Genomic DNA, 27,517 nt, shown 5'->3' on the forward strand with positions numbered 1-27,517 from the left:
TAGTCTATGGTCCCACCAGTGGTGATTCCGTCCATGAAGACTGCTTCGTCTTCAGCTACAAAATGCTGTTGACATCTCCTACTGGTGGTCTCTCATCTACCAAGAAGCACTCGTTCACATCTGGCTGGTCGATGGCATCTTCACCTACAACCCCATCAATGACTCACAAGCAGGACAAATCCTCTTTCTGTCAATGCTGATTCCGACAATGACTTTGTTGCCGACTGCTATGGTGCACTGAACTCCATCAATGTCTGTCACCACTACTGCCAATTCGTCCACGACAAAGATGCATGGCTGCCTACTTCTCGACTTCTCTGCCAGGTGTCTCTACAGCTGGATATTCTGCTTCTGTGTTTTCTGCACTACAAAACTCTATGCATACCCATCCATTGTTTACGCTGGTCTCTTCTGCTGTTCATGGGTCTAATATACTTCCACCTGAGGACATATTGCAACCTTCCAGTGATGCAGTTTGAGCAGGGAGGTGTATTTTCTGATGTTCACACCTGCATGGACGATACTCATGTAGAGTTTCTATCATCTGATCCGGCTGACACTTCCACAAATATGCTGCCCCAAATATGCTCTCTGCTCCTGCTGGGCCATCTCCAGGACCGGCTGCCACTCATCCGGAGCTCCGCAAACTCTGCTTGGACATCGTATGCACAATGCCATCTTTGGTGTCAGAGTTACAGCATAGGTTTCTTGCCCCATCTGGGCCTCCATGCCAAGACCTCCCGGCTGGCCCTTTGCCTGCTCTTACGCCGCTGGCTGGATGCCCTTCACAAGCTCAGACACCTGCTCTTCCCCCTCCTGCCACCCTTATGGATACTGATACGGAGGATGATGAACCAGACAACCCTCCTCTTCAAGACTCTCCTAATGAAATTGGCTCCTTCCGTGCCCTTATGTCCAGGGCTGATCACGTCCCATAGAGGCAAAAGAATGGAATGGAAAGCTTCTTATAGCAGTGACAGGAGTAAACAGGAACATTTGTGGTTGCCATACTTGTCCTAGAGGACATCTGGGAAGGTGGTCTTCTGACCATGATAAATGCCTATTCTGCCCCTCCAAAAAAGGACAGGTTTGAAAAGAAGTACAAGGCTCCTGACTCAGCAGCTAAATATCTGTGAACACAACCTGGTCCAGAGTCTGTAGCATCAGCGGCAGCTTGGAATCGTTCTGCGAGTCCTTCCCCCGCCTAGGACGGGAAACAACTAGATTCCTTTGCACATCTCCACGACGGCATCTACCATCAACACGGCTAATGCTATGGCTGTCCTGTTGCACTTCAACAGTGAGCCCTAGTTCAAGATGGGCCCCACATTGGATTTCCTTCCAGACGACAAAAGGGATGAAGCTTTTGCCCTCCTATGTGAAAGGGAGGCTGCCTCTGATCAAGCGATTTCGCTGGCAGTAGATATTGCAGACACTGGCTTCTGGCAGATGGGAAGCAGTGCTGTCCTCCACTGTAAAGGTTTGTTCAAGGACACTCATTTCGAGGGGATTGGGTCCTCCGACGTATTCCATATCTATGACAGTAATCACCACAGCTGTGCTGCTTTGGAAAATCTTTTGGCGTCTGCGTCCTGTGTCGATGACGTCGATACGCCCTCTTCGAGGACCTCCTCCGACGGCCGACGTCACCAGATGTTATAAGTTGGACACACGACGCCCGTAGCCTCAGTTCTGTTTTTTCCGCGAACGTGTTCGCTTCTGAGATCTCGGCACCCCTCGACTCGTTGGAGTTTCTGTTCTTTTGGTTCTTCGAACCTGTTCATTTGTGAAGTGATGTCTTCCTCTTCTTCCACCCCGCGTCCAGGCTTCAATGAATGTGGTGACTGCGGGTCCAAGATGTCGGTGAGGGACTTGCACGCTGCCTTCCTCTGGTGCCTCGGGGAGGCCCACAACACGGATGATTGTGTCGACTGCCAGTCGCTTACGTCCAAGGCCTTGCGGGAGCTAAGAAGAAGCTGTCGGTCGGTAAGGTGTCCAAGCCCCGGAAGTCGAGGTCCACTGGGCTTTCGACAGACGAATCGAGGGGCGACTCTCTGCATCATCCTCGTAAGTCTAGGGGGTCTCGGTCCCGGAGTGGGTCCCGCCACTCCTCTGCCTCTTGGAGGCACTCACGGAAGCGCCGTCATCGGTCGCCTTCCCCATCCTCGTCCGAGGACTCCGTCTGTCGGCGGGTTGCTTATCCCACCAAGCATGCGACTCCGGAGGAATGGTCTTCCTTCGGTAAGAAAATGTTGGCGATTCTTGAATCGCAGGGCACTGGTCCGTCCGTGCCTCCGAGTGCGGTCGGGCGTGACCGTACTAGAGACACCCCTCGTACGCCTTCGGGCTCGGGTGGTTGGCACAATTCGCGAGAAAGGTCCCACTTGGACAAGGGGAATCGTTCTAGCCACGCCCGTTCCAGGTCCCGGTCCTCGACGCGCTCTAGACCGTGTGCACTTGTAAAGTCTTCGAAGAAGACGTCGATGCCTGTGGCGCCGAGGTCGTCGAGGGACTCTCTCGAGGCTCCGCCTCTGAGGAAGTCGTCGACGCCATCGGCGCCTAGGCTGTCGCAGGACACGCTCGATGCTGTCGGCGCCGCGCTCGACGTTGACGCCGATTCACTCAACGCCTTTCGAGGCTGTTTTGTCGGAGGTACCCCGTGGCACGGTGGAACCCCCTAGCAAGTCTAACATGTCTTTGTCCCACATTCTGTGCCCACTTTCCACCATCTGGATTATATTTCTGAGGTGGATGAGGGTTCTGAAGATGGGATGGTTCCTGATACGGTACCAGACGAGATTATCTCTGGACATAGCCAGATTGAGGACCTGCGTCAGTCGCTGCACGACGCCAGTGGTCTGGACACCTCTCCGGAGGTGGATTTCTGTAGGCCTGGGCCTGTCACCCATGCTGAGTCCTCATACCGGTGCCTTATGTCGAGGGTCACCGAGTACTTGGGGTGGTATGCTCCACCAGGGGATTTTCTGCAGGATGATCTGATGGATAGCCTCGACCAAGGTCCACCAACTGACCCGGTACTGCCGTTCCATATGGCTCTACAAAGGAGGGTGGCGGCGGCTTGGACTGCTCCGTAGAGTCTCCCGGCAGTGGGCAGGTCTTTGCCGCGAAAATACCGCCCAGCCAGTAGTGACCCCTGCTACTTGACCACACACCCCACTCCGGAGATTTTGGTGGTGTAGGCGGCTAGGGCCCCAGCCAAGCAGGCGTTGTATCCTACCATCCCTCCTGATAGGGACGACAAGCGTTTTGATGGTTGGGCGAAGAAAGTGTTTTCTTCAGGGGGTATGGCTCTTCAGGCAGCCAACTCAGTATGTGCCTTGTCACGTTTCACGCACACTCTGCGGAACTGTGTTTCCTTAGTGTCTGAACATATTCCCGAAGGGGACGAACGGGATGGTTTTTTTGCTATGATACAGGATGGCAAGGATGCCATGTGTGAGGCCGTTCAGTCGGGTCTGGACATGTCAGATTGCGTCAGCCGTCCATGGCGGCGAGCACCGTAATACGCAGGTTTGCGTGGTTGCGGAAGTCGGGGTTTGCTCTTGATGTGCAAGCCCGGCTCCTCAACATGCCCTTTAATGGTGTACATCTTTTTGGCAGCAAGGCTGACGAGAGCCTTGAGAGGTTGCAGACCTCAAAAGCCACAGCAAAGTCGTTGAGCGCTGCAGTTCGCCAACCTCTGCCTTTTTCGTCCTAGGGGACAGCAATGGAGGGGATGTTCCTTTCGTTATTACTCATCCTTTAGTAAAGCGAGAGGAGCTGCTAGCCAAAGGGGCCACCGTAGGAGTGCCAGAGGTGGAAAACAATGTACTCGAGGTGCCAAGGCCACTCGGGCAGTTGCCTCTTTGCCCTCAGGCAACGCCGCAGCCGCTTCTGCTCAGTCATGAGGCCCATGCTACGCCGTTGGGGGGAAGGCTGGCGCAGCATCTGGTAGAATGGCGGGCCATTACTTCAGATGTGTGGGTTCTGGAGATCATAGCCCACAGCTACTGTCTTCCTTTCCGGCAGAGGCCTCACGACAATCCACCAGGGAACCTCTCTTTGAAGAGTCCGGACCCGCTCCTTGCGCAGGAAATTCAATCCCTGCTGGAGAAAGGCGCCATAGAACTGGTGCCTGTAGTGGAGAGGAACAAGGGATGGTATTCCCCTTATTTTTTTATTTCAAAGAAAGACGGTGGATTGAGACCCATCATGGACTGTGCGGTTTGAACAAGCTCCTTCGGAAGGACAAATTCAAGATGGTTACTCTTTCTCAAGTCCTCCAGGCCCTTCAACTTCAGGACTGGTTGGTGTCTCTAGACCTCAAGGACGCTTATTTTCATGTGCCAATCCATCCCAAGCACAAAAAGTTCCTGAGGTTCGCGGTTGGCGACTCTCACTTTCAGTTTCGGGTCCTGCCATTCGGATTGACCTCCGCCCGAGGGTCTTCACCAAGCTCATGGTGGTGGTGGCAGCGTATCTCAGGAAAGGGGGGATTCACGTCTACCCCTACTTGGACGATTGGTTGATCAGGGCGCGCTCTCCCGAGCAAGTCCTGGATCATCTGTCAGTCACCTGCTACTCCCTTCACAGGCTGGGCTTCTACCTCAATTTAAAGAAGTCCCATTTGACGCCAACACAGAGGCTCCAGTACATCGGAGCAGTGCTCGACAAGTCCCTGGGGCAGTGTTTTCTTCCCCAGGTGAGGGCTCATCACATTCAGCAGATGGTGCACAAGTTTCAACATGCCCAGAGTCTCCCAGCGTTCGAGTTCTTGAGGTTGCTCGGCCTCATGGCATCCTGCATTCTTCTGGTGCCAGAGGCCAGGTTGCGGATGAGATCTTTGCAATGGGCTCTCAAACTCCAGTGGTCACAGTCCTCCGGCAGGATGTCAGACCCCGTTCAGGTGCCACCCTCGGTTGCCCAGGACCTTCTGTGGTGGGCCGTCGAAGGCAATCTCATGAAGGGGGTTCCATTTTGGCTACCCAGGCCGGAGGTGACGATCATGCCGGACGCATCCCTCACAGGTTGGGGAGCTCAGAGGTCGTTGGTCTCCGTCGGAGTCAAGACTCCATATCAATCTGTTGGAGCTGAGGGCCGTCAGGCTTGCCTTGAAGGCTTTTCTGCCAACTGTGTGAGGAAAGAATGCCCTGATCCTGACGGACAACCCAGTGGCCATGCACTACCTCAACAAAAAGGGGGGGGCAGGGTCACTTACTCTGTGCAGGGAGGCGATGCAGCTCTGGTTCTGGGCAATCCAGCTGGAGATTTCGGTCTCAGCAGTTCATCTGGCCGGAGACAAAAACAAGACGGCGGGCGCTCTGAGCAGGCATAGCGCGATCTCTCACGAGTGGGAGTTGGCTCAGTAGATTCTCTTGGAGATCTTTGCCCTTTGAGGGACCCCTCAAGTGGATCTCTTCGCCTCCAGTGTCAACCGGAAGTGCGAAAGCTTCTGCTCGTGGGAATTTCCTCCAAGAGGAGCCTTAGGAGACGCGTTCGTGGTGGAGTGGTCATTCCCACTGCTGTATGCGTTTCCTCCAGTCCCTGTCATCCCGCAAGTGCTGCGGAGGTTATGGAGGTTTGGTTCCCGGATGATCCTCATTGCTCTGGCATGGGCCAGGAGGGCGTGGTACCCGGACCTTCTCGACTTGTCCATCTGCCCTCCATCCGTCGTCTTCCCTACCGAGACATTCTGCTCTCACGGGAGGGGGGTCAGGTTCTCCATCCAGAGGTCAGATCCCTCAACCTTCTCGCAGAGTGAGTGAGTTACAGGCACTTTCAGTTAAGCCACCCTTCACTGTGTTTCATAAGGACAGGGTTGTCCTTAGAGTTCGTCCTTCCTTTCTTGCGAAGGTGGTGTCGGAAATTTCATTTAGGCCAGCATGTTATTCTTCCGGCATTTTATCCTCCTCCGCATCCTAGTAAGGAAGAGGAGAGGTTCCATACGCTGGATCCTAGGAGAGCTTTAAGCTTTTATATTTCATGCATGTCCCGGGTCAGAGTGGACGATCAACTCTTTATTGGTTACGCTGGAAGGCGTTTGGGACAAGCTGTTACTAAGCAGACTTTTTCTCGATGGATTATCTTGGCAATTTCTGAATGTTACTGCTTGGCGGTAAGGAACCTCCGGTAGCCTTGCGGGCCCATTCTACCAGGGGTATGGCTGCCTCTACTGCCCTACAGAGGGGTGTTCCTATTCGTAACATCTGTGATGCAGCCACCTGGGCTTCGGTCCATACTTTTGTACGTCACTACTCCCTCGATTCTATCCGTGGCCAGGATCTGGCCTTGGCAAGGCGTTCCTTTACTCTGCAATTTGATTGGGCATTCTAAATTTTTATATTATAAATTCTTTTCCCACCTCCTTACGTTGGTACTGCTTTGGGAGTCTGTCATAGATATGGAATACGTTGGAGGACCCAATCCCCTCGAAGAACAAGTTACTCTCTTCCCTGGTAACGTTCTTTCGATGGGATGGTCCAACGACATATTCCATATCGCTCCCTCCCTGCCTTCCCCGCTACAGAATTTCTTATGCAGCTTACTTTTCCGCAAGGCTTTCTGTGGTCATACTGGCAGTAGTTTGGTGCCACACGTTCTGGGAAAAAACTACAACTGAGGCTACGGGCGTCGTGTGTCTTACTTATAACATTCGGTGACGTCGGCCGTCGGAGGAGGTCCTCGAAGACGGCGTATCAACTTCATCGACGCAGGACGCAGACGCCGAAAGATTTTCCGAAGCAGCACAGCTGTGGTGATTACTGTCATAGATATGGAACATGTCTTCGGACCATCCTATCGAAAGAACGTTACCAGGTAAGAGAGTAAATTGTTCTTTTGTCTGAAAGTGCAATTGAAAGTGGTGGAAATAGCCTTCGACAGTGTTGACCTGTTCGGCAAGAAGGTGGACGAAATTCTTGAAGCCATCAAAGCAGAAACAGACACTGCCTACTCCCTGGGCAGACTGTAGCAACAGTGCCAGTTCTTTCGGTCCGCAAAGACCAGTTTTTCAAGGATGTCCCTCAATTGCAGGCCTTCATACCGGTCCCAGTCCTACTAGTTCAGCACCTATCCTGCATCTGAGAGCTGCATGGCAAAGTCTCAGGGGTACCGGGGAAATCTGCGCTGTCGCAGTTCCTCACACACCAGTGGTCAATCGTCCACTAAGCAGGCCTGATCTGTCATCGCACCTCTGTCTTCACACACCAGTAAGAGGTCATATCTTAACTTTCTTCGAGCAGTGGCGTCCAATCGTCATGGATGAATGTTTTTTTTTCACTAGTCCAGCAGGGGCACACGTTGGAATCCTTCCGGCACCCATCCTCCATACCTCACTTGCCAAAGGTGGAGAAGCACTTGTTATTGCCCCTGCAAGAAGTCCAATCTCTCCTCGCCAAGGGTGCAATCGAGCACGCCCCTCACCAACAACAAGGTCAAGGAGTGTACTCAAGATACTTTCTCATAAAGAAAGAATCAGGGGTTGGAGACCCATTCTCCACCTATGACCTACTCAACAAGCTCTTGCAGGCTTAAACCTTCAAGATGGTCTCCCTCCGACATATTCTAACGCAGCTGCAGGAAGTGTATTTACTGTTATCTGTGGACCTGAAGGACACATACTTTCATGTCCTGATCCATCTCCGACAGCAAAGGGACCCTCGATTCACCATCGCAGGATGACATTTTCATTTCAAGGCCTTACACATTGCTCTGACAATATTAACAAAATGTTTGGCTCCTGTGGCCACTCATCTATCTCATTCAGACAAGTACATCTACTGGTACTTCGACAATTGTCTGGTTTGAGCAGACTCTTCCGTTGGCTCATCGGCATCCAGAGACTATGATCCATTACTTGACATCACTGGGGTTTACCATCAACTTTGCCAAATCCTGCTTGTCCTCCTCGCAACATGCTCTATTCTTAGGAGCTCTGTTCTACGCGCTGTCCTGCACCGTTACCCCTTCGGAGGACAGAGTGAAGGCCATGCTAGCAAAAACTCTACTGCTATCACACAATTCGTTGGCGTCAGTCCGCATGCTGAAGTCCCTGCTAGGAATGATGTCATCCTGCACTCCTTTAATCCTGTACTGAAGACTTCGAATGTGGCCTCCCCAGGAATTCCTCTATGCTCGATGGAAACAAGTCTCTGGTGAATGGGAAGACAAAATTGGATTAACGCACCCCTTTTTGTAATGCTCTTCACTGGTGGATGCTTTGCACCAATCTCATTACAGGGAGCACCCTTTCGTCTGCTGGATCCTCAGGTCACAGTCACAACAGACACATGTCTGGAGGGCTGCAGTTACCACACAGGCCATCTCCATGCCAGAGATATGTGGTCCCTGGAGATGAAAACATTGCACATCAACGTCCTTTAATTACGTGCAGTGTTCTGGGCAGACCATTTTACCACCAATGGCCGGGTGGTCTGTGTGTTTACCGACAACGCGACCAAGATGTTTTGCATCCACAAACAAGGCAGCACCCGGTCCTCTGTTCTGTTGATGGAATCTGTAAAGCTCAGGCCCTATGGACTTGGGCTCTATCCCACAATCTCTTCCTCATCCTGTTCCATCTACCAGGGATACACAACATAGTAGAGGATTCCCTCAGCTGGGAATTGCGATCCTGCCACAAGTGGGAACTTCTGGATCAAGTCTGCTGCATCTTAAGCAGGTGGGAAACACCAAGTGTCGATCTCTTCACAACCTGGGAGAGCCAAAAATATGTGCTATCGCCAGCAGATTCCAGCACACAAGGAGCCTAGTGATTATTATTATTATTATTATTATTTAATTCTTGTAATGCGCCACATGCCTGTAGGCCTCAGGGCGCACGTTTCCTGTGGAAAGTCATTTTCTACATGCATTCCCTCCAATTCCTCTTGTCCCTCGAGTGATCAACGTTTTCAGACGGCAGCAGTGCAAACTGATCTTGGTCGTCCCAGCTTGGCCGAGGCAGTACTGGCTCTTGGCTCTTCTCATCATGTCAGCGGCGCCTCCTATCCAGCTCCCGCCGATGTCAATCTTATGTCCAGAGACCAGGGAGCAGTGCCACACCTCGACCCAATCTCCTCAATTTAATGACCTGGCCCCTACTTTCTACATTCTGGCACACGCCAGGGCTTCCTCCACGGTTTCCTGCTATAAGAGCTTGTAGTTCTGGGTGGGAACTCAACCCTTTATGAGTGCAGGCTCCTGACGTCCTACCATACCCTTTGCCCTTGGCGCAAGCTGGTCTGGCTCATTCTTCCATCAAGGTTCACCTGGTTTCCATTTCCAGGTAACACTTTTCCCCCGGGACGCCTTCTCTCTGGTCATACAGGCTCATCAAATAGTTCCTCTCATTCCCTCCTGTCAGAGTGCCTGCTCCAGCATGGGAGTTGAACGTGGTCCTCGCCAAGCTCATGGGGCCACCTTTTGAGCCTTACACAAAGCCCCTCTGACGTTTTTGTCTTGGGAGACTGCTCCGTCGGTTGCATCACCTCTGCAAGATGTGTGGGGGAAGTCCAGGCTCTCTGGTGCAGGTCGCCCTACTTGACTTTCCACACATCCAAGGTGGTCCTTCGCACTAACCCGACATTCATGCCCAGGATTCCATCTTCATTCCACCTGAACAAGCTGGTGGTGCTACCAGTGCTTTTTGGCTCTAAGTCCTCTCCTGGGGAATGTTCGTTACACTCCTTGGATGTGGTACAAGCCCTAAAGTTCTGTTTTCCGCACAAAAGTATTTTGCAAGTCAACTGTTTGTAGCTTTTGGTCCGGCTGGCATGGGCAGTTCTCTTTCCAAAGCCTCCATTGCGCGTTGGCTATCTTCCTGCATTTCCTAGTGTCATCGACTAGCTAACAGGCCTCTTCCTGGCATTCCCAGAGCCCGTTCCACAAGGACTGTGGGCGCTACCACAGCTCTCTTCTCCAGTGTTCCCATGCTGGCCATTTGTAGGGTAGCAACATGGACATCAGTACATATCTTCACAATGTTTTACTGCGTCAATGGGGATTCCACAGAGGAGTCCAGGATCAGCCAAGCTCTGTGTTAGGGAGAATTCTCTCTTCAGGCTGAATTTCCTAACCTAGTGAGTCCCCCAGCAGCTTTGCTGGATTTCTGGAGTTTGTTTTTTTCTCCTGACAAGAGTGAGACTCTTTTTCTCCCACATAATTTATGGTGTTCCTTTGACTGTTAATGTGTTTTATGGGCTATGGGGTCCTTTACTCCATAGGGTCTCATGTGTTTTTACTATGTGTGTTACACAGCACCCTCCGTGCAGTAACACAGGGGTGTCATAGTGACACCCCACCAAAGACTCCATACCCTGGGACTGACTACTGTCTCCCAGGGCATGTAAAGTCACCATTGGCTTTACTAGTCCCAAATTATTAACAGAAACCAGTACAAACCATCATATTATGGACGTAATGGTCGGGGCAATTCGATAGCCCCGGGGTCTGTTAGTCGAGGGGGCACGTCTCCGTCCCCCCTGATCGAGTTTTGGCTGGTGGCAGTGGAAACTACTTTTTATATTCGACTGCAAATATTTCCCTATGGGATTTTCCCATTGTTCGAGGCTACCAACTTTAATTATTTAATTCTCATAGCCTCGAACATACCGCTGGTTTATTTAATTAATATTAATTCGCTGGTTGGTATTTTTTGCCAGGACTGGATTCTAAAATGGCGTTTGTGTTCTCTTCTGTGACTCCAACCCAAGTCGAGCCCTTTGTTCCACTTTTTGGCGGGCTTCTCCACAGAAGCCTCCAAAAGTGGTGCCACTCTGTCTGGGTACCACAGGGGGTGTGGGAGTGGGTTTAGGCACCCTGGACTGAGTTACCTTGGTAACTCAAGTCGCACTCTTGTGTGATTGGCCCAAGTGGTGAGCCGGCCGGCTCACCACTTAGCATGTTTGATTGACAGCTAGGCTGAGTGAATGGGGGTATGCTGCATAAAAGCAGGGCTTTGGGGACTGGAACTTCAGAAGTTGCCACAGGACCTGAGAATCCGACGAGGGAGAAGCTGAGCCGACCTACCACGACGACACCACCGGTGGAGCCCTGCGGAACCGACTCACCACTTCCCGACGACAGAGAAGATCTCCCGGCTGGAGAGGCTTCTTCCCCCTGACTGGTGGGCACAACCAGTTTACATTCTTTTCTTCGCACCCCAGATCGGTTTGTGGTCGGACCCCGGCGGCCGGATAGCCACTTACCACTGAACCACGAATCAACGGACCGCTCCTTGTGCCAGAGAAACTCTGCGGTTGGTTTCTTCCCTGGCAGTGCAACGGACTCCTGTCTTCCTCCCCGACGAGATCCTCTCTTCCCCCGGACGAAGCACCGACTTGCATCCGCTGCCAGGAACAACTGCCCCCGCTGGATTATTCTCACCACTTTAAGGTACTGTGTCCGCCAGGCCTCCCTTTCTAAAGATTGCTACAAGGTAATAATAACCCCTTAACCTTCTGGACTGGGCTGGCCGCCTTGACCATCTAACTGGTCCCTTTGTTTGGTCCAACTCCTTTTTGAACCGTTACAAGACTTTTTGTGCACTGCAACCGTGTGACCTTGGACACATTTCGTTTTGATCCTCTTAAAGCGGATCCGGCCTACTGACTCTGAATTCACTGTGTTACTTTGCCTCCCTCTCTTGTTGTGTTCGTGAAAAAGTGTTGGGACCTGTTCAATTTATTCTCTGCTTTTCTCTCCCTTTTTAAAACGTATTATTAGAGTGCCATCTACGTTAAGCGCTCACCGCTGTCTGAAAATAAGTGGGGTTTTACTTAAGACTTGTCTAATATTCTTTTAAGGGAATGTATATCTTTTAGTGACCGTGTTTTTCAATTGCTTACTATTAGTGCCTGTGTGTTTTTCTAGATGTGTTTTAAATAAATAATTATATCTCTTTTACACCAAGCCCCGGTCAGTTTTTACTTGTTCTATTTTGTTCTCTTGACCTATGGTGAATACTCTGTATACTGCCTAACTCTTCTTGAGGGATGTACTCTGTATACTGCCTAACTCTTCTTGAGGGAAGTCTGACTGCTCAGCCACAGCTACCAGGTGAATCTGTGTGGTACAGACTGCTACCAAGTGGGTTTGCTGCCAAACACCTGTAGTCCTAAATCTTTTGCAGTGGTCCCAGAGGGAACTGCACAGGTTTCTGCCTAACACTCTGCTATGCAATATGTTTGGGTGAGGTGAGTATATTCTGAGGTGAGTGTTTCCTTCAGGTGAGCTTTACCTCAGCCCTTGGTAGGTATTGTCTGGGTACTGCTTTGTAATCTTTTCAAACAGCATGTGAGTCTATGAACGATTCAATGCTGGGTAAGGAATAAGTTACATACCTGTAACTCCTGTTCTCCATCATTGTTATCTTTCATAGATTCACATGCGACCCTCCCGCCTACCACACTTATGGCTCTTCATGGCTTATATTGCCACGTTCAAGTGTGCATGCCAAAATCTGAAGATGACCTCCAGGGCTGGAGCTAAGGGAGACCTGTCAATTAGCTGTGGGACAATATGAGCCAAGATGTCTCTGATAGAACACTAAGTGACAGCAGTTTTAAAATGTAAGCATAAACTGCTTTACTATTACTGATGATTCCCAGCCCAATGATGAGGAATGTTCAAACAGCATGTGAATCTATGAAAGATGCCAATGCTGGAGAACAGGAGTTACAGGTAAGTAATATATACCTTTCACTATATATAATGGGTTCCTGCTCCCTCATTAGCCTACTTACATTTTCGAAATACCACCTGGTTTTAGTTTTGTTTGACTAGCAATGCTAAGATATAAGCTTTTGACATTTGGTTGTGCAAGCTATCTTAATATAAAGAATACAACAATGTAAATTTAAAGAGTACAACATCATGCTATTCTTCTCTAAAACAACAATTTGCAAACTTGACATTAGTCAGTTGTCATGGTTTTACTTCTCTGTCCTCTTTTCCAAAGCCAGAACATTGGCCTCCGTATGCTGCATGAAAAGAAACAGCTCATGTATAAATGGAAATCACTATTAAACTTTGTATATCATGAGTTGAATGTTAAGTAACTCACCCACATATGTTACAAAATATTAGGGTTTGTAACTAAAGTCATCTGGTTGTTCTCCTTTTTTAATTGTAGTCTCAGCATTCTTTTGATTTCAGCAGACATAGATTTTTCCCTAAAAATATTTTAGGTCTGGGAGCACTTCTACCGAGAACAAACACAGCAAATGAACCTGTTCTTTGAGAATGTTCCCCCTCTGGAGGGTCTGCAACCACGTTTTAGCTCAACAGCAACCCGAGAAACGTGTTTCGGCTCGGATGAAACACACGTGTCTGGGGTTGCAGTTGGTACTCTTGCTCATAGGAGAATTACCTAGCATTTTGATGCGGGACTGCCCAAGTGGGCAGGAGCAGACTGATATGCAAATGGGTATTTCTCCTCTGTGAAAGGTACAGTGAGCTAAAACGGTGTTTGTAGACCCTGCCGAGTGGGCACCTTCCCAAAGAACAGGTTAATTGGCTATGTTTGTTCTCGGTAGAGGTGCTCCCAGGCCTCTTCTTATAGATGTTTCCACTCACGTGATCTTCCTGGGTTTTTGGGACTCGAGATGCAGGTTGTTGCGATGATGTATTAAGCTTATCCTTGATGAGTTGTTTGTGCCTTAACCGCTCCCATCGGTCTTCTATTGGTTTCAAAGGTTGTGTGTTTTCTTGATTTTATGGGATCATTGATCGGATTCGATGTGCCCATTGTGTCTTGCTCTTATTGTACTAAAAGTATTATAAGCCTTCCAAGTCTACATATTATGTATCTTTCCAGTGTTTTGCCACGATCATTCTTGCTGGCTGCAGCAGGCCATATTTTAAATCCCACTTATTAAATACGTGTCATAGATCTGGGAATTGTTTTTTATCCATAGTGGCCTGAGAGAAGTCAGCATATAACTGCATTTGGTGTCTTTCATACAGGAACGAATTATGCTTCTGGCCGTGTAGCAATATTTGACTTGTGGATTTATGCCTGAGCTGGCAGATAAAGACATTGTGGTTTTCTCTGGTTTTGCTAGGTTTCTCAACCGTACTCTACAAGCTCTCTGTATTTCTAACAAAGACTTAAGTTTAATTGTAGCAGGGTCGATAAACTGCGTTCTCTAAATGTCACTGCGTCAGGAACACCAAAAAGATGGATTTTGTACCTCCTGTTCCAGTCTTCCAAGTCTATGAGTACCTTTGCTTGTTCTATCACTTTGTATTGAAGATGTTCTAATCCTTCAGTCCTGCCCTCTGCCGTTGCAACTCCTTTTTCAGGAACATGATTAATTGCCCATTTGAAATGTAAGGCTCAATTCCCATTTATAGCACCTTCCTTATGTGCAAATCCAGTTGTATGCATACTTAGTGAAGTTGCCATTGTATGGCAATTATTGGAAACTCCAGGTAGAAGGTAGGTTTGTTAACGTAATTGCTTTATTATTTTACAGCATAAGCATTGGAAAAATCAATGGCTAAGAAAATGATTAATTTGCGGATTGAATTATCTTGGTTTTGAGGTTTTGATGAGCCCACCGATCTGGAGATCACATGAAAATAAGTTGCACCTTAAACAATATATCAGGATGGAAATATCATCAAGGAACTACACCTTCCAAGATGGCTGCCACAGTAGTAGTCATCTCTCTATCACTATGAACACAGAGAAGTCTTCTAAGTTGTCCTTGTTCAGCACATATGGGAGTGTTCTTTCATATGTTTATAATTAAACGTTTTCACTGCTTTGCGTGACACCACCTTCTTGCTCTTCCCGTTCCGCTCTCAGTGTTTGTAGTCCTCACAGTTTCGGGCTGTGCGTCCCTCACAAGTGGACTCACTCTGAGTCTTGCCTGCACAAGGCCGCAACAGTGTCCTGTGCACACCACAGAGCTGGGGTTTTTCATTTTTGCTGCCGCCGCCATTGCTACAATAGTTTCATTATAATGCAGTGTTATTACTTTTCAGGGAGGTAGATGAATCTTTTGGGACATGGCCCACGGGGAACAAGCAGCCATCTTGGTTGCTGCCAGCCACACCACCCAGTTTGACTTTTTCAGTTAGCATCTCTTACATCTGATGTTGGTGACCACGACATTGACTAGGAAAAAGCCACATTTATTTTAGATATTACAAAGGTTCCAGTTTCTCTTAGGACAGGATGACGTGATGGAGGCACTCACAGCCTGGCTCAACTAAAACACATAATGTTCATTCATAACATGCACCCAACAATCTTTTCAGCTGTTAATTCATCCATCCATTCACTCAACATTCCACAAGCATGGACACTCAGCAAGCAGGACAAGTCACTATACACCTCATTTCCATACACAGCATTAAATTACTATAAATCATAATTCTGTTCCTTAAACAAAATTGATTCCTCACACAACACACTGCTATTCTGTTCCTAATATTCATTCAAAAAACAGCACACGTACCTTTCACAACAAGAAATCAGTACATCCATATCACAAATAAACACAACTCACCAAGACACACCAGTTGGAGAACCCAACACGAAACCTCCACACCAATATTCAAAATGGAGCCACAATGCAGATGCTGCACCGGCATGCACGCTTGGGTAGCAAATAGAGCACATGTGTCACCTTATTCGCATCCACCTGATCCCAGCAATCAGGACGAATCACACAAATTTAGAACGCAGGAATCTGTGACACACACTCTGGTACAAAGGATATGTCCCTCTTGCATGAGTGTAGACTACATGAGACTCTGAGCCTCACTGCAAATCGTAGAATCAGCCCCCAGAGAACTGAATCCAAGGTGGGTAGCAGATGCATTATCACGTCTGAAAGTCACTGTGCTGCCTGATAGCCGATAAAGAACACCTGCCAAATATTTAGTTCAGTCAAGTAGCGCTCCATCCCTAAGCATGCCCACCCAACACTCCTGAACCCGTCAAACCGATTATCAATTCTGGAACCAATACAAAGCTTGGTTAAAAGTGGAGTAGGGCTGAAGAGAGGTGTGGGAGTTAGAACATCAAAGTGCAGGCTGCAGTTTAGTATGTGGCAGTGCATTGAGGAGGAAATAGCAAAGCAATGGTAGAAGAGGGAGAAGGAAGAGCAGTTTAAGAAGGGTAAAAATAAGAGGTGGGATAGAGAAAGAGATAGAGAAGAGCAAAGGTGAGAGAGATAGGTCAAATATGGAGGTGGAGAGGTAAGACTGAAGGTGGAGCTGAGAGTCGGGTGGAGGTGGAAGAGAAGACACTGTAAAACAAATGAGGTAGCTCAGAGAGCAGGAGGGTCGGAGAAGGTAAAGGAAAGAGTAAAGCAGAGGAGGTAGAAAGTGGACACAGAGAGGCAGAAGAGGATGAAAGGATAAAGATGGGAGGAAGAGGAGAAAGACAAAAACAAAGCAAAAGGTTGAAGGTGCATAAAGTTATTTACCACAGAGGCGACCAAGAGTGGATTTGAGAGGTCGGGGAAAGCTAAGGAAGGGAAGAGAGCAGATTAAGGGTAACTACCAAAGAGGATCACAGATGAGATGTTAAGAAAAGTGAGGCGTAAAGTAGAGGGAAAAGAGAAGCAGAAAGAGTGTGGCTGAATGGTGAGGTGCAAGAAAGGCGAGAGAATGCCAAAGAGAAGAACAGGAGTAAAATTAGAAGGAAGGAGGAGAGGATTAAGGGAGCAATAAAGTCAGGAAGAGAAAAGTGGTTGGTGTGAAAAGGAATCTTCCGACCCTCAATCCTCACTAAACTAAGGCACTGGTGGAAAGGCCTTGCAATGCTCCAGATACATGGGGGCAAGGCCAACCTGGGCCATGAAATGAACTTCAATATGTCAAGAACAAAGTGCAGGGTGCTAGCGACTAAGTCAAGAAGGTAGACCTATTTGGTGTGGGTTAAGAGAAGGATTGAGGACCATGGCCCTAAGAGAAGTTTCAACAAGTTCTACTCCTTTCAGAACCCCATCCTGTGGACGCAAGTAAACCTATCCTCTCGTATTATGTCTGTGTATAGAAACAGTAACTTTATATTTTGGCTTCAAGTTATCTTTCAATCTCCCTGCTATGATATATGGTGTTAGCAATGGGATCACAGATTTGTATTACATTAAGTTTAGCCAAAGCTCATTGAGTTTAGCCAAAGCTTTGACATCACCCGGAGGAGATTGACCCTTGCTTTGTGTGCCCCTTTTAACAAAGTCTCCTGCCTGGTTTTGGGGACATCTAGTGGGGTGGTCTGGGTGTCTACCCAATCAAATTGATGATGAACCCAGGGATGATCTCTTGGCCACCCAGCGGCCAGGGGACCGTCCCTTGTGCACACTCATTGCTCAGGTCCTTTAATAGAAAGAAAACTGAATGGCAGAAAAAAACAAAAGCGGTATCCTCCCTGAGGATCCGGGCCCTGTTCAGCAACATCCCCAAACAACGGAATCTCTGGTGTATGTTGGCGCACAGGAAACCTTGTGTAGCAGGAATTCTTAGTTGCCCACTACAGATGGTGCTTCACAAGTGCTTACCCACCAGGAAGGATCAGACACAACTCCGCTTCTAAAGCAGTGTGCATACATGCATGCACGGGTGTGGCAATGCACTAGTCGTCACCAAGATAGGATATGCTTTGCAAAACCACTATCGTGACTCCATGCATGTTAGTAAAACCGGCTTGCATGACAGATGAGCCTAAACAACTTTTGAAATCAAACCAATGGCAAAACCAAGTAAACAGTGAGGCACATGTGGAAGCTCTGACCCATTCCCATTCTGGGGATGGGGCAGACCAGCGATAACAAACTACCAGGATGGGGCATTGCCAGCGTTTGGTGCAGAAAAGGAGCAATATTTGGAAAGCGTTGGCATTGGGAGAAAAAGGTTAGAGGAGGAGGCGAGTGGAGAAGGAGTGGATGACATTAGAGGCAAGACAGCGGGAATAGTGAAAAACAGAGGTTAAAAATAGGAGAAACAGGGTGGAAGGAGGAGAGCAGCAAAATGTTAAAGGAGAGCAGCAAAGAAGGGGAGAGGACAACAGCTAGTGGCAAGAGTAGAACAGCAAGGGTTGGAAGAAGGAGAAGAACAGGTGGTGCTAAGAAAAAATCATCCAGAGGCAGCCGGGGAGCAGGAGGAGAAAGGAAAAGACTAGTAAGGTTAGAATTGGTTACAAGAGGAAGGTACAAGAGGGCATGCATTTTTTAAGGCAGGTGGTAGTGTTTAAGCCCTAGTCTGGAGGGGATTATCCTGCTGAAGTCTGAGCAACCATCATTTGGCGGGGTGACAAGGAGGATTAGGAACAGTGAATGATCAGAGAAGCAGAGCATAGAGTAGACATCAGGACCCCCAGGGAGTGTAGGTGATAAGACCCTTGGAAGCTATGGGCTAAAAAGTCTGGATGACTTTCACTATTGTTACACCTACTGGCCACGATGCAGCAGGGGCTACAGGAACCAGAGGCTGTGCCTTCTCAGCAGAACCAGGAGGGACTATCAGGAAGACCCTTTTGGGGATCAAGCAGCAAAGAGTCTGAGTGCTGATGAGTTACCCCAAAATCCTTATGAACTTTGGAAAAGGAATCTTTTTGTTCAGGTAATAACTCAGGAGGACTATGAACATTGAGTTGCTGAAGCTTCTTAGGTTATCTCCTTTCATTTGTGTTGTCATTAAAGACTATTTACATTCATTTTGGTCTCTGGCCGCTTCATGGAACACACACAGCCATATGACACTCTTCAAAAGGGGAGAATGTAGGCCCATATTAAAGGGCATGTACCTTCCACAATAGGGACCACCTAAATTATATCCAGATGCAAACATTCACGCCAACCTATTGTCGGGCTGTCAACTTCTCAGAAGAAGAGGTTTTTGCCCCAGCTGGTGATGATTAGTAAGACTTGCCCATGGAAAGCGAAGGAAGAAACCAAGTAGGAAGTTCTGAAGTTCACAATCTCTGGCATATCGGGTATCATACCTGTGTTACGTTTTTAATACGAGCCTGAAATTGGTCAACCTTGTGCCTTCAGCATTGAATCCCAGCCCTGAGAGCAGGCCAGTGTACATGGAAACCAAACCTTGAGAAAGCCTGACCCCAGTCATTTCTTCAATACCATCATCCCCGAAGATTTGGGAAGAGGCCTGGACAGCATCACCCTGAAACTAGACCTACTTCACCGGCAGATAACAATGTAGTGCTGAACAAAGGAAGCTAGATATAAAATAGTAAATCAATAGAAATTATACAAATATGAATTTTAGCAAATGTTGAATTTTCTATTGAAACTGTCACCTAAAATGAGGATTACTGTCAAAATAAAAGTTGATAGTCTTTGCTATACCCCACATTGGGCCTCATTACGGGTCTGGCGGTAACCCTGCCGGTGATACCAGTGGGTTGCCGCCAGACCCGAAAGAAATTACTGGCACCTGGCTTGCCGATAACACTTGGGTATTACAACGCCGGCGGCCGGGAAGTCAGGCGCCGGTCATTCTGTTAATCCCCATCCTATAGTCTTGTTGGACTCTATGGGAAAGGGGAACAGGGAAGCACTGGCACAGTTAATAATGGTGCCGGTGCTTCCGTGACGGTCTGCTTACCGTGGCCGTTGTGTCCGGCAAGCTCAGACCTGCCGGGCACAGTTACTCCGGTAAGCAGACCTGTAGTATGCCTCTCCGGAAACAACAGTGCCGGTAAGCTTACCGGCACCAATGTTTCCAGACTGGCATGCTTGTAATGAGGCCCATTGTCTTGAATTGAACATGACCTAGGGGGAAAGCAAACTGTGATACATCATAGGGCATTCCATGGAACTAAAGATCTATAAATCATTTATGAAATTGTTGTTTAAGATTGAGATTTTGATTTGCTGTACCATAGTTTGTTTTTCCCTTAGGTCATTCCCTGAAGAGCAGCCCAAATGTATCAAAGAGTTTGAAACATTTAGGGTTTGGACAACACTGTTATTTGTGCAGTTGCTGGATTTACCAATTTGATATTTGTTTGTGAATTTTACTTTGAATTTGTGTAGTTTGTGTGATTAAGGGAGATGTCTTTTTTTTTTACTCTAGGATCGCCTATTGAGCCATCCTTCAATCAGATATAAACAGACACACTATCTGCTAGATCCAGTATTTTTAAGAATGAAGATGTTAGCCATGTTGTGCTTGGCCTGCACCAATGTGGATTTGGGAGACATACAGGAGGGGCATAGTCTGCATCCAGAAATTCCCCTGCACTATTCCTAGTCCTTACGGCAGTACTAACAGGGAGCACCCTCAGGATCCAGGCACATTCTGAAGCATATAGCTAAACAAGAGTGATTGATGAAAGGTTTTGAATGTATCAAAACCTCTGGCATTGCTCCGGGCAACCATCTGGACCATTGTTTTACAGCCTGCCACGACAATGGGGAAAGACCATACATAATCAGGCCTGTTCCCTGCTAAAACGGGGCAGTCCATCCTAAACTGCTAGTTCACATCCTTTGGCGCGAGATCACAAACAATACTAGATCTGCATAAGCATGCAGTAATCACCAATGGGGCCTGGGCTCTCTGTCTCCAGCAGAGGCAGACAAAAACAGAACATTTGAATACTGTGATTGCTATTCATGGAGCTATAGAGGAGAAGTAGTTAAAGCATGTTTTTTTACTTTATGAAGCAACAATAGTCGAGTATTATTTATTTATTGGCACCAATTTGATTACCTGTCTCGGGATGGTCATGAAGTAAGGACATTTATGAGTAGGGGTGGATGAAGAGGTAATGCAACAAGCGTGGCCACTTCTACATTTTTTTACAATGGAGAATGAGTGCATGGGCCAAAGGGGTTGTTTGAATACAGCCCCTAAAGATCTATTATACCTGTGAAAGGATTATGGCTATGGTACAATACACTGCTTTTCATTCAATTGTTTTTCTTTTTTTTTAAACTTTGGTTTTTATTAGCATTTTGTGATACAAAGAACAGAACATTTTTTTTTCATAACCCCGAACCCCCCCTTCAACAACCCCCCGACCTCCCCCCCATGTCCAACTCGATCTTTAGAACAGTGGAGAGATCAAACTTTCTTTCCATTTCCTGTGTCGCTGAAGCGATGCGATATGTGACCAACTCAGTAGCTGGCTTGGAGCCGACGTTGCTCCGGGTCATGGGACCCCCTACTAGGTATTGTCCTTCTCGGTGACGATCACGTCCCGGCCATCTAGGGGCACGATCTTGGAACTAATGGACATCCCATCCCCATGTCTGCTGGACCCCATACCAGTCAGCGAGGAATGAGCAAGAATCATTGTTCACCATGGCAGTCAATTTGTCCGTCAGGAACATGTTCTTGAGTTTTTTCATCCAATCTTCCTTAGAAGGCGTTTCCGGGCTCTTCCATTTCTGGGCTAGGGCCACTCTGCCCGCTCTCAACATAGTTTCCCACATCCTTGGGTACCGGTGCAGTTCTGCTTCCTCCGGGGGGAGGCCCAGCAACATGGTCAGCGGATTGAGGGGTAGAGGGTCCTCTGTTACCTCCGCTATCCAATCTCTCACTGACTCCCAATAGGTCTGCACTTTCGGGCATAGCCACCACATATGACCTCTAGTCCCTACCTGGCCGCATCCCCTCGGGCATTCTGGTGACACCCCTGTGAACATTTTTGACAGTTTTGCCGGATCTCTATGCCTCCCCTGTAGGATTTTAAAGTTGTGTTCCATGTCCGAGGTGAAAAGATTACCATGAAACGATATCCTGAAAATACGAGCCCAGGCGTCCTCTGATATCTCCTCTCCCGCCAGATCGTTCCAAAACCCACGGAAGCCCCTCCTAGCCTGAAGGTTATGGGTGTATGGGTCCCACGGATGAGAGGAAAGGGCTCGGACAGTAATCCGTTCACCTGGACCCTTGCGGTGGGGGCTCTATAGAGGGCGGCCACCCAGCTCAGGATGTGTGTCCCGAAGCCCATTCGCTGGAGGAGGAGGTTCATGTATCTCCACTCGACTCTATCGAAGGCCTTTTCTGAATCCAGGGACAGGATGCATGCGTCGAGATCTGAGTTTTGGGCAAAATATACTAAATCTATTGTTTTACGGATATTGTCCGACCCTGATGAAACCCACCTGGTCCCCGTGGACTAGCTTCTGCATTATTCCCTCCATCCGCCTGCACACCACCTTGGCCAGGATCTTGACATCGATGTTGAGCAGTGATATGGGTCGGTAGGACACGCATTCCCTCGGGTCTTTACCTTCCTTGGGAAGGACCACTATTATGGCTCCCATCATGGAGTCAGGGAGGGTGCCCCCCTCCAACACCGAGTTGAAAACTTTTGCCAGGTAGGGAGACAGGGAGGATCGGAACCTCTTGTAGAAGTAAACCGAAAAGCCGTCTTCCCCCGGGGAGGTCCCCACCTTCATCCCGCTGATCGCCTTGTCAACCTCTTCCTCGGTCACCCGATCCTCCAGCCCCTCTGCCAGTTCCCAGGGAAGGGACAGTATCTGTATAGAGTCGAGGAACTCCACAATCTGGGTATCGCCACTGTCATATTCTGAGACGTATAATGACTTATAGTATTGGCGAAAAGCTTTGCTTATATGGGGGGTGTCGCAATCTAGTGTTCCCCTGATGTCCCTCACCTCCCTCACCCTCAATTTCCAGGCCAGGATCCTATCCGCTTTGTCCCCCTTCTCATAGTATTTTTGTTTAACCATTAGGAGGCTCCTCTCCGTTTTGTGGAGGAGCAGGTCTTTTAATTGGAGCCTGTAGTCCTCCAGTGTCGCCACGCGGTCGCTCTCTAGGGTATGTACCGGGGAACCCCCCGGTGGGAGACGCGCTATTTTTTCCCTCAGAGTTCTCTCCTGGGTCTCCCTGTCCCGTTTCTGTCGAGATCCTATTTTAATGAGTACTCCTCTTAGGGTCGCCTTGAAGGCATCCCAGAGGGTGTGCGTGCCCACCTCCCCGTTGTCGTTGAGCTCAAAGAACTCTGAAATGGCGTCCAGGACGGCCTGGGCATGTACCTCATCTCTAAGTATGGCATTGTTGCATCTCCAGCGTCCCCTCCCTTCTCTACACCAGTCCCCCGCCAGGGTGATCCTGACCAGGTCGTGGTCTGACCAGGGAACGGGATCTATCCTGTAACCCGCTACGTAGGGGCGGAAGACCTCGTCCACAAGAATGTAGTCTATCCTGGAGAAGGCTTTGTGAGTGCAGGAGTAGTAGGAAAAGGAGGGAGTCCCTGCTCGGGGGGTGGGAATCGTATCCACCAGGCCCAGGCTCCCATTCACCCTCTGAAAGCTGCGTGCCATGGCGTCTCCTGCGGGTCTGGGGTTTAAAGCGCCCACCTGCTGTCTGTCTCTGATTGGGTCGAGGACCATATTGAAATCACCTCCCACCACCATTGGACCCTGGACAAAAGTTTCTAGCCTCTCCCCCACTCCCTCCCAGAATTGGGCCTGGCCCGCGTTCGGAGCGTATACTACTGCCAAGGTTATGGGTGAGTCCTGTAGGGAGCCTCGTACAAAGAGGTAGCGGCCTTTGGGGTCCTTCAGGATGGAGTCTTTCTCGAAACCCAACCCCCTAGCGATCAGGATTGCAACCCCTCTTTTCTTTCCTTTGTGGGACGCATGGAATATCTCCTCGATACCTCCCCCCCGCATTCTGGGCTCCCTCCCCCTTGCCCAGTGTGTTTCCTGCACGAAGAGTAGGTCCAACGTTTCCCTTCTAAACTCTCTGCAGATTAGAGATCTCTTTGTGGGGTTATTCAGGCCCCGTACGTTCAGGGTTCCCAATCCTAGGGCCCGTCAGTCGTCAGCCATAGTCGCTATCACCTTCCCCTTTGGTCACCAATGTCGCATCGTCGCTCCCTCCCTGATTTCTGTATTTCCTTGTTTGGACATTTTTGAAACATTTCCCCAACTTACCCCCCAACTCATTTCCCGACCCTAAACCCCCAACTTGTGTACGAACCCTCTCCCCCCTCCCCGGCGTCCAGCCAAGTAGTTCCTCCATTTCTGGAATTATGGCCGGACCACCAGCCTGTTCCCTACGGCCAGGCATTGATAGCAAAGCACACTAACACTAACGTGAGCCCCCCATCCCCCATTTCGCCCCCCCCCGATCACCCCAGCTTGGTCGCTGTTTGAGGGGGTACTAGAATTCTCTCCCCAACCCAGTTGTCAGGCGCCGATCTGTGGATGGACCGGGCTTTCCCCTCCGCCCAATGGGCGTCCTTCCCCTGTGCCCAGAATGATACTTCTCTCAACACCCATGGTTATGCCCCCCCGTTACCCCCTTATGCTTGCTGTTCAAGGGAGTGCAGCGAACAAAGCGTCATTTGAGTCCTCCTGTTTTCTAGTTCCGGAGACCATCATGGGGTCACTATTGTCACTCCTCCGATTCAACATGTTCTTCCTCCATTGGTGTCGGTGGTGTGTTCAGTTTCTTGAACTTCCTAGAGCCGGTTAGACTGGCCAGGGGTACCCCTGATGAGCGCTTCAGAGCCCACCGGCCCCCTCCGGGGGGCGGGTTCACCCACATAATCCTGAATAGCACCCTTAATGCTTCTTCTGTTACCAACGTTGTGCGTTGGCCTGAATATTCAAAAGACAGGGAGAAGGGGTACCCCCATCTATAACGCACTCCCTTCTCTTTCAGTTGTTGTGTCAGGGGGCGGCACATCCTTCGTTTTGGCTAGGGTGTAAGCAGAGAGATCTTGAGAAATGGAGATTTGGGCGTTGTTGTAGGTTATCACCCCCGCCTTCCTCGCTTCCTCCAGAACTTTGGCTTTTTCGGTGTAATAGTGGAATCGGGCCAGAACGGATCTGGGGCTCCCTGTCCTTCCCCCGGCCCTGTTCACCCGGTCGAACGTGAGTTCTTTTGTCATTTCTTCTGCGAACAGAAGGGTGATAATGTCTCTCACCACTCGGGTCAACTCTCTCTCCGTCTCACCCTCCGTTTCCGGGTTCCCAAAAAATTCTAAGATTGTTCCGTCTCTCCCTGTTTTCATAGTCGTCCATTAGCCTGGCTTTCTCCTCGTCCCTCTTTTCCAGGGCCGCAAGCCGTGTGCCGAATTGGACCTCCTGAGATGTAGAGGACGATTGATAGTTTTCCACTTGTAAGAGCCTGTCCTCAATTTTGGCTACTCTCTGGTCCATCTTCTCAAACTTCTGGGCGATATCGGATCTCATCTCTCTGATCTCCTAGAGCATGGAGGCAAAGCCCCTCTCCATCGTCATTGCGGGTTGGCCTGCGGGTTCAGGGTGGGCCATGATTCCGGAGAAGTTGGGGACCCCGGAGGTGTTCTCTGTTTCTTGAAAGCGGAATGCTTGAAGGGTCTTCCGCCAGCTCATGAGGTCCTATTGATCACCTGTTGCGGGGTCCGCTGCGGTCTGGGGGGCCCTTAAGGGGGGCGCCGTGCTGCCCCGGGGCCAGACAGTTATGCGTCTCTCCAGTGGGGTTTGTAAACGGTGGTTTAACCCCTGTGGGGGACGGGGCAGCCTTCCGGGCGGGCACTCGCCCTGCCAGCTGAGGACAGGGGCCTCTCACCTGGGTTGCGGATAGCCTGCGGGTTCAGGGTGGGCCGCGATTCCGGATGAAGTTAGGGACCCCAGAGGCGTTCTCCGATTCTCAAAAGCGGTATGCTTGTAGGGTCTTCCGCCAGCTCGAGGACCTACTGACCCCCAGCTGCGTGGTCTGCTGCGGCCTGGGGGGCCCTTCGGGGGGTGCTGCGTCGCTCAAGTGGGGCTTGTAAGTGGTGGTTTAACCCCATTGGGGGTTGGGGTAGCCCCCCAGGCGGGCACTCGCCCCGCCAACTGAGGGCGGGGGCCTCTCACCTGGGGTGCGGGTCGCTGCCAGCGGCGTTCTTCAGGATGGGGGTGCCGTCACTGCCAAATCGATGTCTCCTCCCGGGGTTGTCTGCTGTCGGGCGGGTCCACGCCCCGGGACCCGGCCCAAGGGCCTCCCCCTGCTGTGCCTTAGGCCGTGAGGTTCCTCGTCTTTGGCTCTCCGGATGGGGGTCGTTGTTGAGACCCTGGGTGGGACCCAGGCAGGGGCAGCACACCCCGCTCCACCCCGCTAGGCCCCGGGGGCCAGCTCGAGTTGTGGGGCCTCTCCGCGGTGAGTGGCAGGGCCTGTCGCCTTGGTTCTCGTTGGGGGGGCTGGTCCGCCGCTCGCCCGAGGCGACGCGTTACTGGGGTCTCCGTTCCTGGGCCCCTTCTGGTGAGGCCTGGCCACCGGCGTTGTCTCCTGGGGCCTGCGCCGCAGCCCCGTGGGGCCCAGAGCCGGATTCGAAATTGTCCGTCTCCCTCGTCCGAGGGCAGGTGGGGGCGCTGCCGCTGGTCCCCGCCTGGGGAGCGCCACTCCGCTGACATGCGCCTTCCGCCACCAGGGCCGGGTGGGGGCCGGAATCCTCTCCCCGACCTCCTTGCTGCGGGGGGTTCCTCCACCTCCAGCATCGCCGGGAACGGCGCCTGCCCAGCTGCACACCGACACTCCCGGAACCCCGGTTCCGCTCTGACTTGGAGTTCCGTTCCTTCGAGCGGGGGTGTCACGGGGGGTCACCAGCTCACGCCACCAGTTGTGCTCGCTCGGGGGAGTTTCAGGGGGGGGCTCAATCCCCTGAATAGGCCCAGCCTCGGCGGGAACTCCGCGATCAGGCAGCCATTGCCTGTGCGCCCCCTGGTGGCCTCCTCCAATTGTTTTTCTTTATTTAAATGTAAGACCTCTTGCTGTCAAGTATAACATTGATTGTGCTGCTAAACGGCTGTTTTGTTAGGTGATGCAATTGATTTTGTTGCAAATACACAACTATTTACGTGTAATATATTTTCTAACATTTACTGTGCACCTTATCAACTAACAATACAACTCATTGAATGGTAGAAGAGTCACAGAAGAGCTGCAAATCACATTTCTGTGCAGTGATTTAGTTTGATTTTAGTTTAATTGAGGATCTTTTGCAAGCATAATTTTTACTATTGTTCATTAAAACATGTTTGTTCCCTTTTTTGTAGTTATCTGCGGCCCAGGTACATATAACCCACAAGATGGAGTTCACTGTCTTACATGTAACACGAGTGCCATATATGGAGCCAAGAAATGCCTCTAAATATGAATGTTGGCATGCATCACGTTTAGGAAGAACTTTGAAGAATGCATTGGCTTGGTCAAAATGCTCAAAATGTAACCAGCTGTAGATATTTCGGAAGAACGAAAATAAAATAACACTCTAGTCTAATCATGTCTGACTGTGTTGGTAAAATATTAATTAAAATAATGTATTTTGTACATGTGAATGTTGAATTTATTTCTTTAAATGCATGTTTCTGATGAGTAAAGGGATGTTTATATTGCTAAAAGCAACCAACTTAAAATTGACAGTACAGTATAGTGGGTTTACCCACTGTCCACTTTCTTGCAGAAATGTGTTCAAGTGCTGACATTATCTTTTTTTCAAAGCACTTTTCCGATTAGAAGAGCGTAAAGTGTAAGGTTTGACACAATAATTTCTTTCAGTTGTATTTGTGTAGTGGCTCTGTGTTTGGGA

General features: G+C 49.6%; 1 protein-coding gene across 1 annotated transcript in view; it reads left to right on the top strand.

The window, feature by feature from the left end:
• Positions 1 to 27,258, top strand: part of ZPBP (zona pellucida binding protein) — a 1,976,511-nt gene extending 1,949,253 nt beyond the window's left edge. The window contains exon 8 of the mRNA XM_069613425.1: positions 26,985 to 27,258. Coding sequence (XP_069469526.1) covers positions 26,985 to 27,079 — 95 coding nt within the window. The 3' untranslated portion in view covers positions 27,080 to 27,258. The remainder of the gene's footprint in view (positions 1 to 26,984) is intronic.
• Positions 27,259 to 27,517: the final 259 nt, after the last annotated feature.

This window comes from Ambystoma mexicanum, chromosome 5p, assembly GCF_040938575.1.
Source record: "Ambystoma mexicanum isolate Mex_15411 chromosome 5p, UKY_AmexF1_1, whole genome shotgun sequence".
Classification (NCBI taxonomy): Eukaryota; Metazoa; Chordata; class Amphibia; order Caudata; family Ambystomatidae; genus Ambystoma; species Ambystoma mexicanum.